General features: G+C 44.5%; 1 protein-coding gene across 1 annotated transcript; it reads left to right on the top strand.

The window, feature by feature from the left end:
- The first annotated feature begins 1,764 nt into the window (after window positions 1-1,764).
- Window positions 1,765-8,941, top strand: RPL26 (ribosomal protein L26). Its single transcript, XM_028534556.2, has 4 exons — window positions 1,765-1,911; window positions 2,909-3,081; window positions 6,319-6,459; window positions 8,770-8,941. The coding sequence occupies exons 2-4, from the start codon at window positions 2,914-2,916 to the stop codon at window positions 8,896-8,898; spliced, it is 438 nt and encodes a 145-aa protein (XP_028390357.1). The 5' UTR covers window positions 1,765-1,911; window positions 2,909-2,913; the 3' UTR covers window positions 8,899-8,941.
- The last annotated feature ends 4,730 nt before the right edge of the window (window positions 8,942-13,671 follow it).

Below are 13,671 nucleotides of genomic sequence, written 5' to 3' on the forward strand. Positions count from 1 at the left end.
AAGACCTGATGAAGAGAGGGTTAAGGAAACTAGAAAAGACAATAAGAGAACCAGAAAGGAAGCCAAGGTAGGACAGCAGGAGCCTTCATCAGCTCCCTCTGGCTCTACAAGTCCAAGTTAAACTCAGCTCAACCCCAGCCTTGTAGGCGTCTCTGAATGCCTCTCACTCCAGCCATAAGGACCTGGCTCCTGGAGACAATGTGTCATGCTGCTTCACACCTCCATGCCTTCCCTCAAGCTATTCCCACTGTCTCATGGAGCTAATGTTATATCCTTCCAAACTCAGTCAAGGGTGACCTCATCCCTGACCCCAGAGCTCTCTTCTGTTCCTGAAGCACAAGCACAGAAGCAACAAGGGCAGCCAGGCTCAGCCAGTGCTTTTCCTGGAACCCTGTGCTTGTTGATTTTGTTTATCTCTGATCTTAGACAATGAGCTTGCTGCAAGCAGAAACTAAATTCATTGTGTACCTCCAGTGTCCAGTTCAGGGTGGGTTCGTGAAAGATGCTCCATAAACATTTGTTGAAACAAATTGCAGAGGCATTCTCACTGAATTTTTGAAATACAGATAAAATCTGTGACTATTTTAAATCATGAAAACACATGGTGTTTACTGACTCTACTCAGCCCTCAAGGATATGGTTTCTCACTCTTTAACTTGACCTAATGGGTTCCCGCAAATTGGGACCATATACAGAGCTACCAGAAGGGGCTAGGAGGCCAGCCTGCATAGGTTTATCTGTAACCTATGGGTTCTGTATAACCTTGCAAGGTTATACAGAACCCCTTGCTGAAGTTCCTCTCACTTCTCTGTGGCTCAGTGTCCCCATCTGTAACATGGGGATAATAGCAGCATCATAAGGCTATTTAGTGGATTAAAGAATCTAAATATGTAAAGTGAGTAGAAGAATGTCCCTAGCACTCAGCAAGCTCGCTACGTCTTATGTAATATGAAATTTTTCTTGCCTCACTGTGACACCTGTCATGCTTGTGAAGTTCAGTCCACACTGCAATCCACTCGCCTCTAGGAACGCACCCCCACCCCTACCCCGCCCTTGGCCCGGCTTCCATCAGATCCTAAACCGGAAGATGGCAGGCAGTGAAATGCAAAAAAGGGCACAGCTCTCCGCATGTGAAGGCTTCCTCACGTCGGCTCCTTCAAAGTGTGGGCCAGCACCTTTGGCATCACCTGGGAGCTTGTTGGAAACGCTGGTTCTGACACACCTGAGCGGGGAGAGGGGAACGACCTGTAACTCCGATCCTCGGATGGCCCCTCGCCCACAGGAACGAAATCTTGGGCAGACAGGGAGGCACATTCAGCACACGCCGTACTGTGTGGGCGGTAGGCTGCAGGTTGCAGGCGACCCGGGCTCCGAGCTCGTTAAAGGAGCAGCACGCTCGACACACCCTCGCCATGGGCCAGGGCGGGGATGGGGGGTGGGGGTGTCCGGGTAACCGAAATAACCCGCTGGCTAGAGTCCCAGCGTCCCCTGGCGGTCTAATATAGGACCTGCCCTTTCCGGAATTATGGAGTGCCCGCTCCCGGACACTCCGGAGTGAAGGTACAGGGGTCCCCTGGGGCGGCTCGTTTTCTCACTAGCCACCGCGGCAGTCAGATCCTAAACAGTCCCCGCCACTTGCCCTTGAATGACCCTTCCCAGAGAACGCAGATGCAGAACCCAGGGCTCCGAAGAAAGGAACCAGGACCGGAGAAGGGAGTTTTGCAGTTCTTTGCAGTTCCGCTCCTAGCCGTGAGGTGACACTAGTCGTCAATTTCTCAGTTTCCTCTTCCCATTCAAACTTTGAGCCTCTCTCTCAAGAAATCGATCTCGCGAGAGCTCTCCTAAACTTACAGAACCGGAAAGAGCGTCTGGGTCTTTTCCCTTTTGCGGCCATCGCTGAGGCGCCAACGGGTGAGTGTTTGCTAGGAAAGCGCGTGTAATCCGTAGCCATCCGTTCACTGGCGCAGTGGATCTCGATGTCGGGGTCCCCTTGACTCTTCCAGCGGCCTAGTAGCAGCCAGGAAGAGAGGCTAAGATGATCTCGACTTGTTTCCCCACTACCTGACGGGCCATCGGTCTGGTGAAGGGAGAAGAGGATTTTGGGATTCGGAAATGGGAGCTGGAGGGGAGGGGGCATATGGAGGTGGAGTTAGGGCTGGGCAGTGTAGCTTCTAAAGGATAATCTCGAAATAAATTTTGGTAAAGCCACGGGCCTTGCAAACCGCGCTCGCCTATTGGAAGTTGTTTGGACCTGAGATCTGTGCAGCACGTCCCAGGTTTCGAGTGGGTGGCCCGATTCATTTTGGAGAGGGCTAAGTGTGCTCACATTCAAGTCCGTATTAGGGTAACGTTGGTTGGTCTCTAAAACGTGATGTTACATTTGAAGAACTGAGTTGTGAAGAACTAGGTTGCTGGTCTGCTTTGTCCTGTGAGTTTGGAGATTGTAAACAAACCTAGTAACTAAAACAATTTTGTTAGGAATGGGAAATACTTTATTACGTAGATGGTTGAAAGTATCCCAGTAAAGCAAAATATTTAGAATTTACAACTTCAATTGATGAACCGTTGAGTTCCAGTAGTTTTTTTTTTAATATTTTATTTTATTTTTATTTTTAGAGAGGGAAGGGAGGGAGAGAGAGAGAGAAACATCAATGTGGGGTTGCTGGGGGTCATGGCCTGCAACCCAGGCATGTGCCCTGACTGGGAATCGAACCTGCGACACTTTGGTCCACAGCCCATGCTCAATCCACTGAGCTAAGCCAGCCAGGACAAGTTCCAGTCGTTTTTGATGGAGTTAAAGAACACGATAGTTTCTGTAGGCATTTTAAACTTTCAAGATGAAATTGTTGCTGTTACTTGCTTGGAAAGGGATTTTGGTCGTTTACTCTTTCTTTAACTTTTTATTTAGTCAAAATGAAGTTCAATCCCTTTGTGACATCTGACCGGAGCAAGAACCGCAAAAGGCATTTCAATGCACCTTCCCACATTCGCAGGAAGATTATGTCTTCTCCTCTTTCCAAAGAGCTGAGACAGAAGTACAATGTTCGGTCCATGCCCATCCGAAAGGATGATGAAGTTCAGGTACGTGTGCGGTACAGGTCATCTCGGTAAATATTCCGCACAGTTGGCATAGAAAGGGGATTGCATGCTGAGAGAGTGCTACATCTGAAGTAGTTGCTCCCAGAACAGGATTAAAGAGGAGTTGAGCCAGGGACTAAAAAACAAGGAAAAGTTTGCTGCTTTTCAGTTTTTACTTCACTTTTATTCTTGAGGAAGGTGGAAATCATTTGTCTCCAGCATCAGAAGCAGCCATAATTAAACAAGCAGAACATTACTTTGGGTTTATCTTTCTCTAGGTATGTTTGGTCATTGAAGAGGCAGTTGAGGACCATTAAACAGACTACTTGAATCAAAATCCAAATACATGTCACCCCAACAAATTTAGTAATTTATAAGAATCCAGATACAGAAGTTCTAGCAAATACGGTTTCATATGATTGCTTGAGTTTACCTGAAAACAATTTGTCAAATCTATATAAGTGAAAATTTCTAAAAATGTTTCTTAGCTATAACCTGCAGCAAGGGTTCAAGCAATCTCCAAAGTGGCTTGCATATCACACCAATAATATTTCATGAGGCTCGTATCCATTTAAGTGAATGAACCCATTCCCAAATAGTGGTGTGGTCTAAGAAAGCCATTGATTGCTGCTCTGCTGGTGCTAAAAATTGCTGTTAGATTTGGGAGGCAGTCTAATGTGGTTTCAAGATACCTTAATGTAAATATAAGACAGTCTTTAACTGGAAAGAAATATCTGTCCAGAAGCATTTTGGTTGCCTCCTGGCAAGCTAGCGATCACTGGGACTCCTAAGTAGAAAACTACTAGTTAGCCTTCGTGAGAGAGGTGGTCTGTTTCCTTCAGTACTTGCTACTGCCCACTTTTGGCACTAGGTTAGACATTTTAATGGGTTGTGGATTAAATACTTGTGGCCTGTTGCTCTCTTTGAGATGGCATAACAATTTCCTTCTTTTCCACTTGCTACAAAAAGCCAGGGGCTTTTCACAAGCCCATCAGTGTTGGGGAACCATATGTTACAAGGGTACACTATAGATTTCTTGCGGGGGTTTATTTGCAGATTAATTAAAGCCAAAGGTTGAATTATTGGCCCATTTTCATTAGCAACTAAGTCTCTTTTTTTAATGTATTTTATTGATTATGCTATTACAGTTGTCCCATTTTCCCCCTTCACTCCCCTCCACCCTGCCCACCCCTCCCACCCACATTCCCCTTTAGTTTATGTCCATGTGTCTTAAGTTCTTTAGCTTCTACATTTCCCATACTATTCTTGCCCTCATCCTGTCTATTTTCTCCCTATCATCTATGCTACTTATTCTCTGTACCTTTTCCCCCTCGCCTCCTCCCACTCCCCTGTTGCTAACCCTCCATGTGATCTCCATTTCTGTGGTTCTGTTCCTGTTCTAGTTGTTTGATTAGTTTGCTTTTGTTTTGGATATGGTTGTTACTAACTGTGAGTTTGATGTCTTTTTTTACTGTTCATATTTTTTATCTTCTTTTTCTTAGATAAGTCCCTTTAACATTTCTTGTAATAAGGGCTTGGTGATGATGAACTCCTTTAACTTGGCCTTATCTGAGAAGCGCTTTATCTGCCCTTCCATTCTAAATGAAAGCTTTGCTGGATAGAGCAATCTTGGGTGTAGGTCCTTGCCTTTCATGACTTGGAATACTTCTTTCCAGCCCCTTCTTGCCTGCAAGGTCTCTTTTGGGAAATCAGCTGATATTCTGATGGGAACTCCTTTGTAGGTAACTGCCTCCTTTTCTCTTGCTGCTTCTAGAATTCTCTCCTTCATTTTTACCTTGGGTAATGTAATTATGATGTGCCTTGGTGTTTTCCTCCTTGGGTCCAACCTCTTTGGGACTCTGAGCTTCCTGGACTTCATGGAAGTCTATTTCCCTTGCCAGATTGGGGGAGTTGTCCTTTATTATTTGTTCAAATAGCTTTTCCACTTGGTGTTCTTCCTTTTTTCTTTCTGGTACCCCTATAATTCGGATGTTGGAACGTTTAAAGATGTCCTGGAGGTCCCTAAGCCTCTCCTCATTTTTTTGAATTCTTGTTTCTTCATTCTTTTCTGTTTGGTTGTTCCTTTCTTCCTTCTGGTCCCTTCCATTGGTTTGAAACCCAGTTTCTTTTCCATCACTATTGGTTCCCTGTGCATTTTCCTTCATTTCTCTTATGGTAGCCTGCATTTGTTCATCTAATTTATGACCAAAGTCAACCAATTCTGTGAGCATCCTGATTAACCAGTGCTTTGAACTGTGCATCTAGTAGGCTGGCTATCTATTGGTCGCTTAAAAAAAAATGGCTCTGGGCTTTTAATTCTGTTTGAGCCATCTTATTTATTTATTTATTTTTTCCTTTTTGGTCTGGTTGTGCCTGTTACATATGAGAGGCGGAGACTTAGGTGTTCACCAGGGCGTTGTGACGTTGCGTGTGGGGGCAGGGTGCAAGAGGGAACAATGGCGCCCTGCTCTGCTCTCTCCAGGATTTCAGTCCCCTTTGCCGCTTTCCACAAGCAAATTGGGCCCTTCTGGTGCTGGCTCCCAGGCGGGTGGGCTTTTGTACTTTCTCGGACTCTGGATTTCCCCAAGGAGCCTCCTGTGAGGCTGAGAGAATCTCCCGGCCTCAACCCCCACAGGTGTTTTCAGTCCGTGCCTTTAGGCTTTGCTTCCCAGCCCTGGGTCCCTGGGTTGCACGGTTTGTGTCGCTGCCTGTTTTTGCTTAGTTTGTCTGCGCTCAAATGTGTGACTGGGGGACAGCCAGCTGCCTTGCGCGCCTCACTGGGTCTGCTCGTTGCCTCCCATGCCCAGGGTCTGCCACGGGTCCGTCAGCTGCCCCTGCACTTCTGGGGTCTGCCAACTGCGGTCTGCGCCCTGTGCACCCACATTTGCCAGCCACCGCTTTTTCTTGCCGGGACCCCTCGACCCCTCTCCATAGGCCTCCGACACCACCCCTCTTTACCCATCTGGATGTATGGTAGTCAGACTTCCGTTCGGTTCATTTCTCTCTGTTCTGGTTGTTTTTACTTTGTAAATTTTTGTTGTCCTTAGTTTTGGTTGCGTGAGGAGGCACAGTGCGACTACCTATGCCTCCTTCTTGGCCAGAAGTCTCACAAAGTCTTTAAAAATTGAAAGGTCATGTAGATCTGATAGTGAATGATGTTAACAAGATTCATAGTTTTCCTGGTTTAGAAGGTTAATCTTTTTATATACATATTTCTGTTATTTTTGAATTTGCATTTAGGTTGTGCGAGGACATTACAAAGGGCAGCAAATTGGCAAAGTGGTCCAGGTTTACAGGAAGAAATACGTCATCTACATTGAACGGGTGCAGCGGGAGAAAGCTAATGGTACAACTGTTCATGTGGGCATTCACCCCAGCAAGGTGGGTAGTCTTGAGCATGCCTGAGAAAGGAGACTGAAATTAAAGCATTTGTTGTCCTATGTGATTGCTTGTTTACAGAAATAGATTTTAGATGTGCTGGAAGCCAATCTTAAAGCAAATACTGTGACTTGAGAATTCTAATAACACTTAAGATTTGTATGAAATCAAGGCGTCTTTAACAGTCATTCTATTCTATGTGTGTTAAAGTCCTTTTTTCTCAAAAGCTGTTAGTAAGGTGATCGATCAGTCAACAGTCAAACCTGAACAGATTAAAAAATCTAGGAAATGGGATTTTTTTTTTTTTTTTTTTTAGAGGAAATGGATCTTATGCCTGGTTTACTTTTCTGTGTTATACAAAATTGAGTGAGCAGTAAGGCAGCTTTACAGCCCTGCAAAGTAAGTGTTAAGTCTTTTAATAATGAGAAGAACCTGAAGCTCAGAGACCAGATCCCTTTAATAGTGATAACTAAGCTAAAATAGGAAAGTTGATCTGATTCCCATAGCAGGCACCTATCCTGGACTTTAATGTGAATTCTCCAATATTGCCGTCTCTAATTTCTCTCCTGGTTTTTAAAAATTAGGAGAATTTTTTTTTTAAGGTAATGGTCCCTGACTGGTATGGCTCAGTTGTGTGGGTGTTGTCCCTCAAAGTCACTGGTTGATTTCCCCAGTCGGAGTACATGCTTGGGTTGTGGGTTTGGTCCCTGGTCCAGGTGCAAGTGAGATGCAGTGGGTAGGTGTTTCGCTCCCTCTATTTCTCCCTTCCCCTCTATCTAAAAATGAATAAATAAAGTCTTTTTAAAAAGTAAATAAAAGTAATGGTACATGGTAAGTGTTCAAGTACTGAAGTGTTTATTTTTTAAGATTTGAAGTTGGCACCATAAATCTAATTTTCATTCAGGAAAGTCAGAGGACTACAGCAGTAAAACACCTGCATATCTTTCACCTACAATTCACTATTAACATTTTGCCACATGTTCTCTGCCCCTGGATTACAGCATCATGATACTTTGTCTCAGTTTTTGGCTTAGTAGTCATCATCTGTTATTCCAGCCTTAGGATTTACAGATATCTAGAAGCAGATGACTCCAACCTAGACCTCCAGTCCAGCCTGTTTTTCAGTTTGGATATATCTCATTGTCACTTCAGACCTGCCATATTCAAACTCCTGATTTTCTCCTTGAAATCTCTCACAGTTTGCCACCATCACAGCGTGTAGCAGTTCTGTGCCATGCCAGAATGTCATGTTTTAATTATTATATGCCCCACATTGCTCAGTAAGACCTGTTGACTTCTATCTTGTTGAACACAGAATCCTGCCTGCTTGTTAACTGTCAGAATAGCCTGTACAACCTTGCCTGATCTCCCCGCACCTGCCACCTCATGTCATCTTCCACTTTCCATGTGTCTGTTGTTCTCTCTGCTGTTCATACAACCGTACTGTTCAGAGTGTATCCACTGGTTAGCAGGATAACCTGGCAACTTGGTAGAATTGCAAATTCTGTTTCTACTTCCACTTCCAAATTGGGGGTAGGACCCAGGGATTGTTTTAACAAGCCCTCCAGTGGATTCTTAGACACATTCTAGTTGAGAAATACACCTGTAAAACTTAAGTTCTCCTGCCACTGGACTTTTGTACTTGGTGTTCTCTTTGGGGCACTTCTACCCAGATGACTTCACTTTCCCCCTTTTACTGATGTCTTGTTCAAATGTAGCCCTGTCAGTAGCGCCTTGCCTTACCACGCTGCAACACTTAGCCGCTGTCAGCCATCATTCCTGTCCCCATACTGCTGTAGAATGTAAGTTCCTTGGTGGCAGAGATTTTCCTTTAGTCACGTGTTATATTTCCAGAACTATCAGTACTCTCTTCCCTTACCTCACTGTTACTCGTGACTAAAATTTATCGTCTGTACTGTGACTCCACTAGAGGTTTTACAGGTTGAAGGAGTGGAGGCTTTCCAATCTCATGGTTCTAAAGTTAGTATAAACACAAAATTATATGACTTAGCTTATAAAACTAGAATGAGAGAAGTGGAATAGTTTGTATAACTTTGCAATAGACAAAGCAGATTCTCTAATAAAGCATAAAAGCAAATATGAGGAAAAACCATTGCTAACATTGCTTGTCTTTTGTTTGTAGAGAGCATTAGTTAATGTTTAATGGGTTTGATTTGGAAGCTGAAGAATGATTTCTGGCACTTTTGAGTTAATCATTTCCTATTTAGATGTTTGGTAAATGGGATTGAATGTTGTGCCTTCCCATGTGTTCTGTGTTGTTAATGTTTAAAACTGTTTTTTATTTTTCTGCAGGTGGTTATCACTAGACTAAAACTGGACAAAGACCGAAAAAAGATCCTTGAACGTAAAGCCAAATCTCGCCAAGTAGGAAAGGAAAAAGGCAAATACAAGGAAGAAACAATTGAAAAGATGCAGGAATAATGTAATCTTATATACAGCTTTAATTAAAAACTTGAAATGAAGAGCCTTTGTTTTATGTGTGGTGATTTGGGCTACTACTTAGTTTCCAGTTGGTCAGTTTCAGGGAAGTTTGGGTGACATTTGTTGTCTGAACAGGCCACCCCTACTCTGGCTTTCCTGCACCCCCCACCCCCCCCCCACCCCCCCCCGCCCAACCTGAGGACAATTTTTCATTGCTTTCAGAGAGACAGAAAGGGAGAGAAAGAAGCACGGATTGGTTGCCTCCTGTGCATGTCCAGACTGGGGGGTCAAACCCATAACTGGTTCCAGGACGCCGCTCCAACATACAAAACCGTATCAGCCAGATTGTGGCTTTCTAACAGTTTTCTGAAATCAGGACTTCATTTATTTGGTTTTTTGTTTGTTTGCTTGTTTGTTTACCAGCAGGTAGCAGCACTTGGAGGTGTGTCATGACTCACTGCGGAGAAGGCCTAGATGAAAAGCTAGTTGGGAACACTCCCCCTTAAACCTGTCTTTCTGCCTTCTAATAGCGCTTTTTTTTTGCATAAGTTTTTTAACTTTGTTAAAAAAAGATTTTTATTTTTAGAGAGATGGGAAGGGAGGAGAAAAGGGAGAGAAACAGAATAACCTCCAGTTCCCTCTCACTTACCCCAAACCCTCCCACAATACCCCCAACCAAGGCATGTGCCCCAACTGGGAATCAAACCAGCGATCCTTTGGTTCTGAGCCACACCCACCATGGCACATAAAAGGTTTATATTGCCTTTGTATAGAAAATCTTAGAGTAGAGGAGCTGCTGTGACCTCCCTCAGCAGCATCTAGAACACAGCTTCATTGTTCTGACACTGAGAAGTGGAATACCTGAGGATCCTCTACTATCTTGTTTGTACTCATGCTGGGTCAGTACCATTAGACCAAAACTTAACCAAAATCTCAAGGTTGCAATCTGAAATATAAACATGCAGGTTCTCAAAGCAGTGAGTAGAATGGTGTGCAATGTTGACAATACATGCACCCCTACCCATACTGTAAGCATTGAAATAATGAATGCAGTTTTCTCACCAGTTTGACATTTATGACCAAGGCTTGACAATGTAGGGAAATAGCCCATTCACGTTGGTGTGCGTCCCTGTGATGCTAACTGCTGCTTGGGCAAAGCACAGAGCAGTGTACTGGCTGGGCAGGGCCATTGTGGAGACCCTACTCTGAGCTGAGGATAAGTAGGGCTCCTACCCTAGGGTGCAGGGCTTCTTGTTGGTGCTGAGTCATATCCGTATGCAGGTGGTGGAGAGCGGTGGGTCCCTGCAGGCCAGAGGGGATGCACTGAGTGGTATGTCCGCTCGATCACCCATGGGTGGAGGGGGCTCCTGGCTCACCTCGGAACATCCTTTTCCACTTCTGGGCCTTCCTCTCTCCTGCAACTTGACAAACATAGTGGTGTCCTGGCCTACGTTCCTCACCCTGGCCCGTTCATGGAGCTCTGAGCTGGCCACCCTCTGAGGAGCGAGCGTGGGCACTGATAAGCAAGCAGTCGGTGTGGGGTCAGGCACAGTAGGAGACGAGTTCTCGAAACCAGGACAAAGGAAGCGCAAGGAAGGTGACTCCCCAACCAGGTCCTCAGGTTAAGTGAGAGTTTCTGGGTAGTGGGAGGTGCGGGGACACTACTAAATGCTTTATCTGCATTATTGAGTTGTCATAACAACCCAATGTGATGGAGTCAAGTATTCTCCCCATTTTATAGTTGAGGAAACAAGCCTCTGTTATGTTGCCTAACTTAGCCACGCAGTAAATGGTAGGATTAAAAATTGGATTCCCAAGCTTAGGCTCTTCACCATACCTCTGCGATGCCTCTACTACATCTGTAAGCAAAGTGTTTGACAAAGGTCCTTGAAACATATTTTGTCTTAGCTCTGTACTCTTTTGCTGTTTGCTGGGATACAGCATGGTAGAAGGCTCAGCCCTTGCTTTCTAGGTGGTATACACTTGAACCAGTCGACTAAAAATGCAAAGTAGAGTGCTCCAATGAGTAGTGCATTTCCTTGTGTGTCTCTTATAAGGACACCATAGGACACCAAATCTGTCATTGGATTTAGGGCCCACCCTATGTGAGGGCAATCTCATCTTGAGATCCTTACCCAATTACATCCGAAAAGGCCGTTTTTCCAAGTAAGGTCACATTCACGGGTACTTGGGTTCAGATGTGAACATGTCTTTTGGGACGACACAGTTCTACCCACTACAGTCAGTAGAAGAGTACATTTGCCTGCAGAACATGAACCTGTGGGGTCTTAAAAGTGTGGAGCCGGTGGGCTGCCCTACATATATCTAGTACATATTTCTCCTGCTGCTTATTCCTGCTCCTCAGACACATACCCCAAAAGATGGGGGCATCACAAAAAAAGATGTAGGGGGATAGGTATAAAGAAGAGGTTGATCTATGCCCTCGGGATGGGCCACCTTACCAGCTGAGCTCTGTTTCGGCTTCAAGAGCAACTATGGGCCATCCCTGCTCTCAGGAATTGTGTGACTTGCCTGAAACATTTTAAAAGTAGGTCAGAATTAAGACGTGACTGGGATTTGGTCTGAGTTGACCCATTGCCTATGCCTCAAGCACAGAAAAGCATGTTGTATTCCTGGAACAAATCAATGTGTTCCAGGAAGTGGCCAATACTTGAGCAAAATGCAAAAGTTGGCCTGTATTTACTGCTCCAACCAGAGAACAGAGCAAGGGCCAGTCTGGGTCATGGTTCAGAGTGAGGATAACTGACCCAGCCAAAGGGAAGAATGATGCCCAGCATTTGTGTACTGCTGTAATCCAAAGGCCTAGAAGATGCCTTGCCCAGTGGAGGTGCTCAGTAAGGATTTGTTGAATGAGTAAGTGACTCTGCAGAGATGAACACAGGAGAAGGGGCATTCAACCCCTTAGTGCTGGTTTCCTCTCCCCTGTGCCTAACTCACAGGGTTGTCTGAGAGACAGTGAGATAAAGTATGTAAAGGGCCGTTCTCTGTAAACACTGAGCTCCACCATGTGAGCTGTCCTTGCTGCAAGCAGATCCTACCTTCCATGTGAGAGTGGGAGTCTTCTGTCCAGTGTCATTAAACAAAGGTAAGTTGTCTATCCAGGGAGGCTGCATTATTAGAAAGATGACATCACCTTCCAGCTTATTTTGGAGGGCCAGAATCTTGCTTTATCTTTGACCAGCACCTGACTTTACATTCCTCCTCCTTTGTCATTCAGCCTAGCAGGGTCTGGGAGGCCCAACTTGATATGCAACCATCCCTTCCTCCACACTGACCTACTACCGCCTGTTTGCTGGGCAAGCCAGGAACAATAGCTTCAACGCATGTGGCTGAGAGGTGAAATAAGGACACCACCTGTGTGTCTCAGGGCTGGCTACAAATAACCTTGGTTTTCACAGCTGCTGCATCACTCTTCCTCTTTTCTTAATGTTAGCAGAGGAAGAAAGTTGGAGGTGAACACCTAGATTTAGTCTGGCCTTACTCTGCATGATCACATTTCAACATCACATGTGGAACAGAGGTTACCAAGTGGTGTGCCTCAGGCAGCTTTCGGCATGCAAATATATTTTGTCCATGTAATTTTTTAAATTTAAAAAACTAATTGCCAGCCCTTCCAAAGCTGTAGCTTTCATATAAAAATCTGGATGTCTAGTACCTCTTGGAAACTTGACAGATCTGGCTCCATGAGGCCCACATTTCTGCATGGCAGCAAGTGACAAGAGCTGAGTAGTAACCCCCAGAAGGTAGCCCGTGCTTGCATTCTTCAGTTGGCCACCATCTGGGCCGCTCAAAATACATACATATGTGTTTCTGTGGCCTATTGCTAAACAAAGGCCAGTGAAGTCAGAATGCAAATAAAGACCAGAAACAGACCCAGACATCTTTAGGAATTTACGATGAAAAAGGCAGTTCATGTCAGTGGGAGGGGCTGTAGTAACTAATGGTTTGGGGCCATCTAGCTAGCTATACATCTGGAAAAAAGTCAAGTGTGATTACTAAACTTAAAAACCAAACATGTGAAAATGTTGGGAAAAATAGATTTTTGTGATCTTGGAAATAATATGTGAAATTCAAAAGCCATAAAATAAAAGGTTAATATATAGTTATATAAAAATTTAAAATATCTATGGAAAATAATACCTCCAAAAAAGTGAAAGATAAATGACAGATTGAGAGAAAATATTTACCACATCTAAAACATGAGGTACCTAATTTTAAAAAGAGCACTTACGATTAATAATGAGCCCTGGCTGGTGTAGCTCAGTGGACTGAGTATGGGCCTATGAACCAAAGGGTCACCAGTTTGATTCCAGTCAGGGCACATGCCTGGGTTGTGGGGCCAGGAAACTAACCATAGAAGGAAAAGAAATGGGTAGTTATGCTTAGTGTGCTCACGTGCAACTGCGATGTGGTGGGAGAGCATTAGACTTTTACTCAGATCAGGGCCAGCAATTTAAATGAAACAGGCTCAAGTGATTTGAGAGTTATTTTCTGTCATGTATGTGGGAGACAAGTGCCCAGTGATTCTGTCTTGATTTAATAAATTTTACTGATAAGGCAATATTGTTATTGCTACATAATTTTCAGGGCAACTGTAGTTTTCTAGGGCTGCCATAACAAACTGGATGGCTCAAACAATGGAAATGTATTGTCTCACAGTTCTGGAGGCTAGAAGTCTGAGTTCAAGGGGTCTGTCAGTAGGGCTGGTTCCTTCTGAGGGCTGTATAGGAGAATATGTTTCATGCCTCTCCC

The sequence above is a fragment of the Phyllostomus discolor genome, chromosome 8 (genome assembly GCF_004126475.2).
Source record: "Phyllostomus discolor isolate MPI-MPIP mPhyDis1 chromosome 8, mPhyDis1.pri.v3, whole genome shotgun sequence".
NCBI classification, from domain to species: Eukaryota; Metazoa; Chordata; class Mammalia; order Chiroptera; family Phyllostomidae; genus Phyllostomus; species Phyllostomus discolor.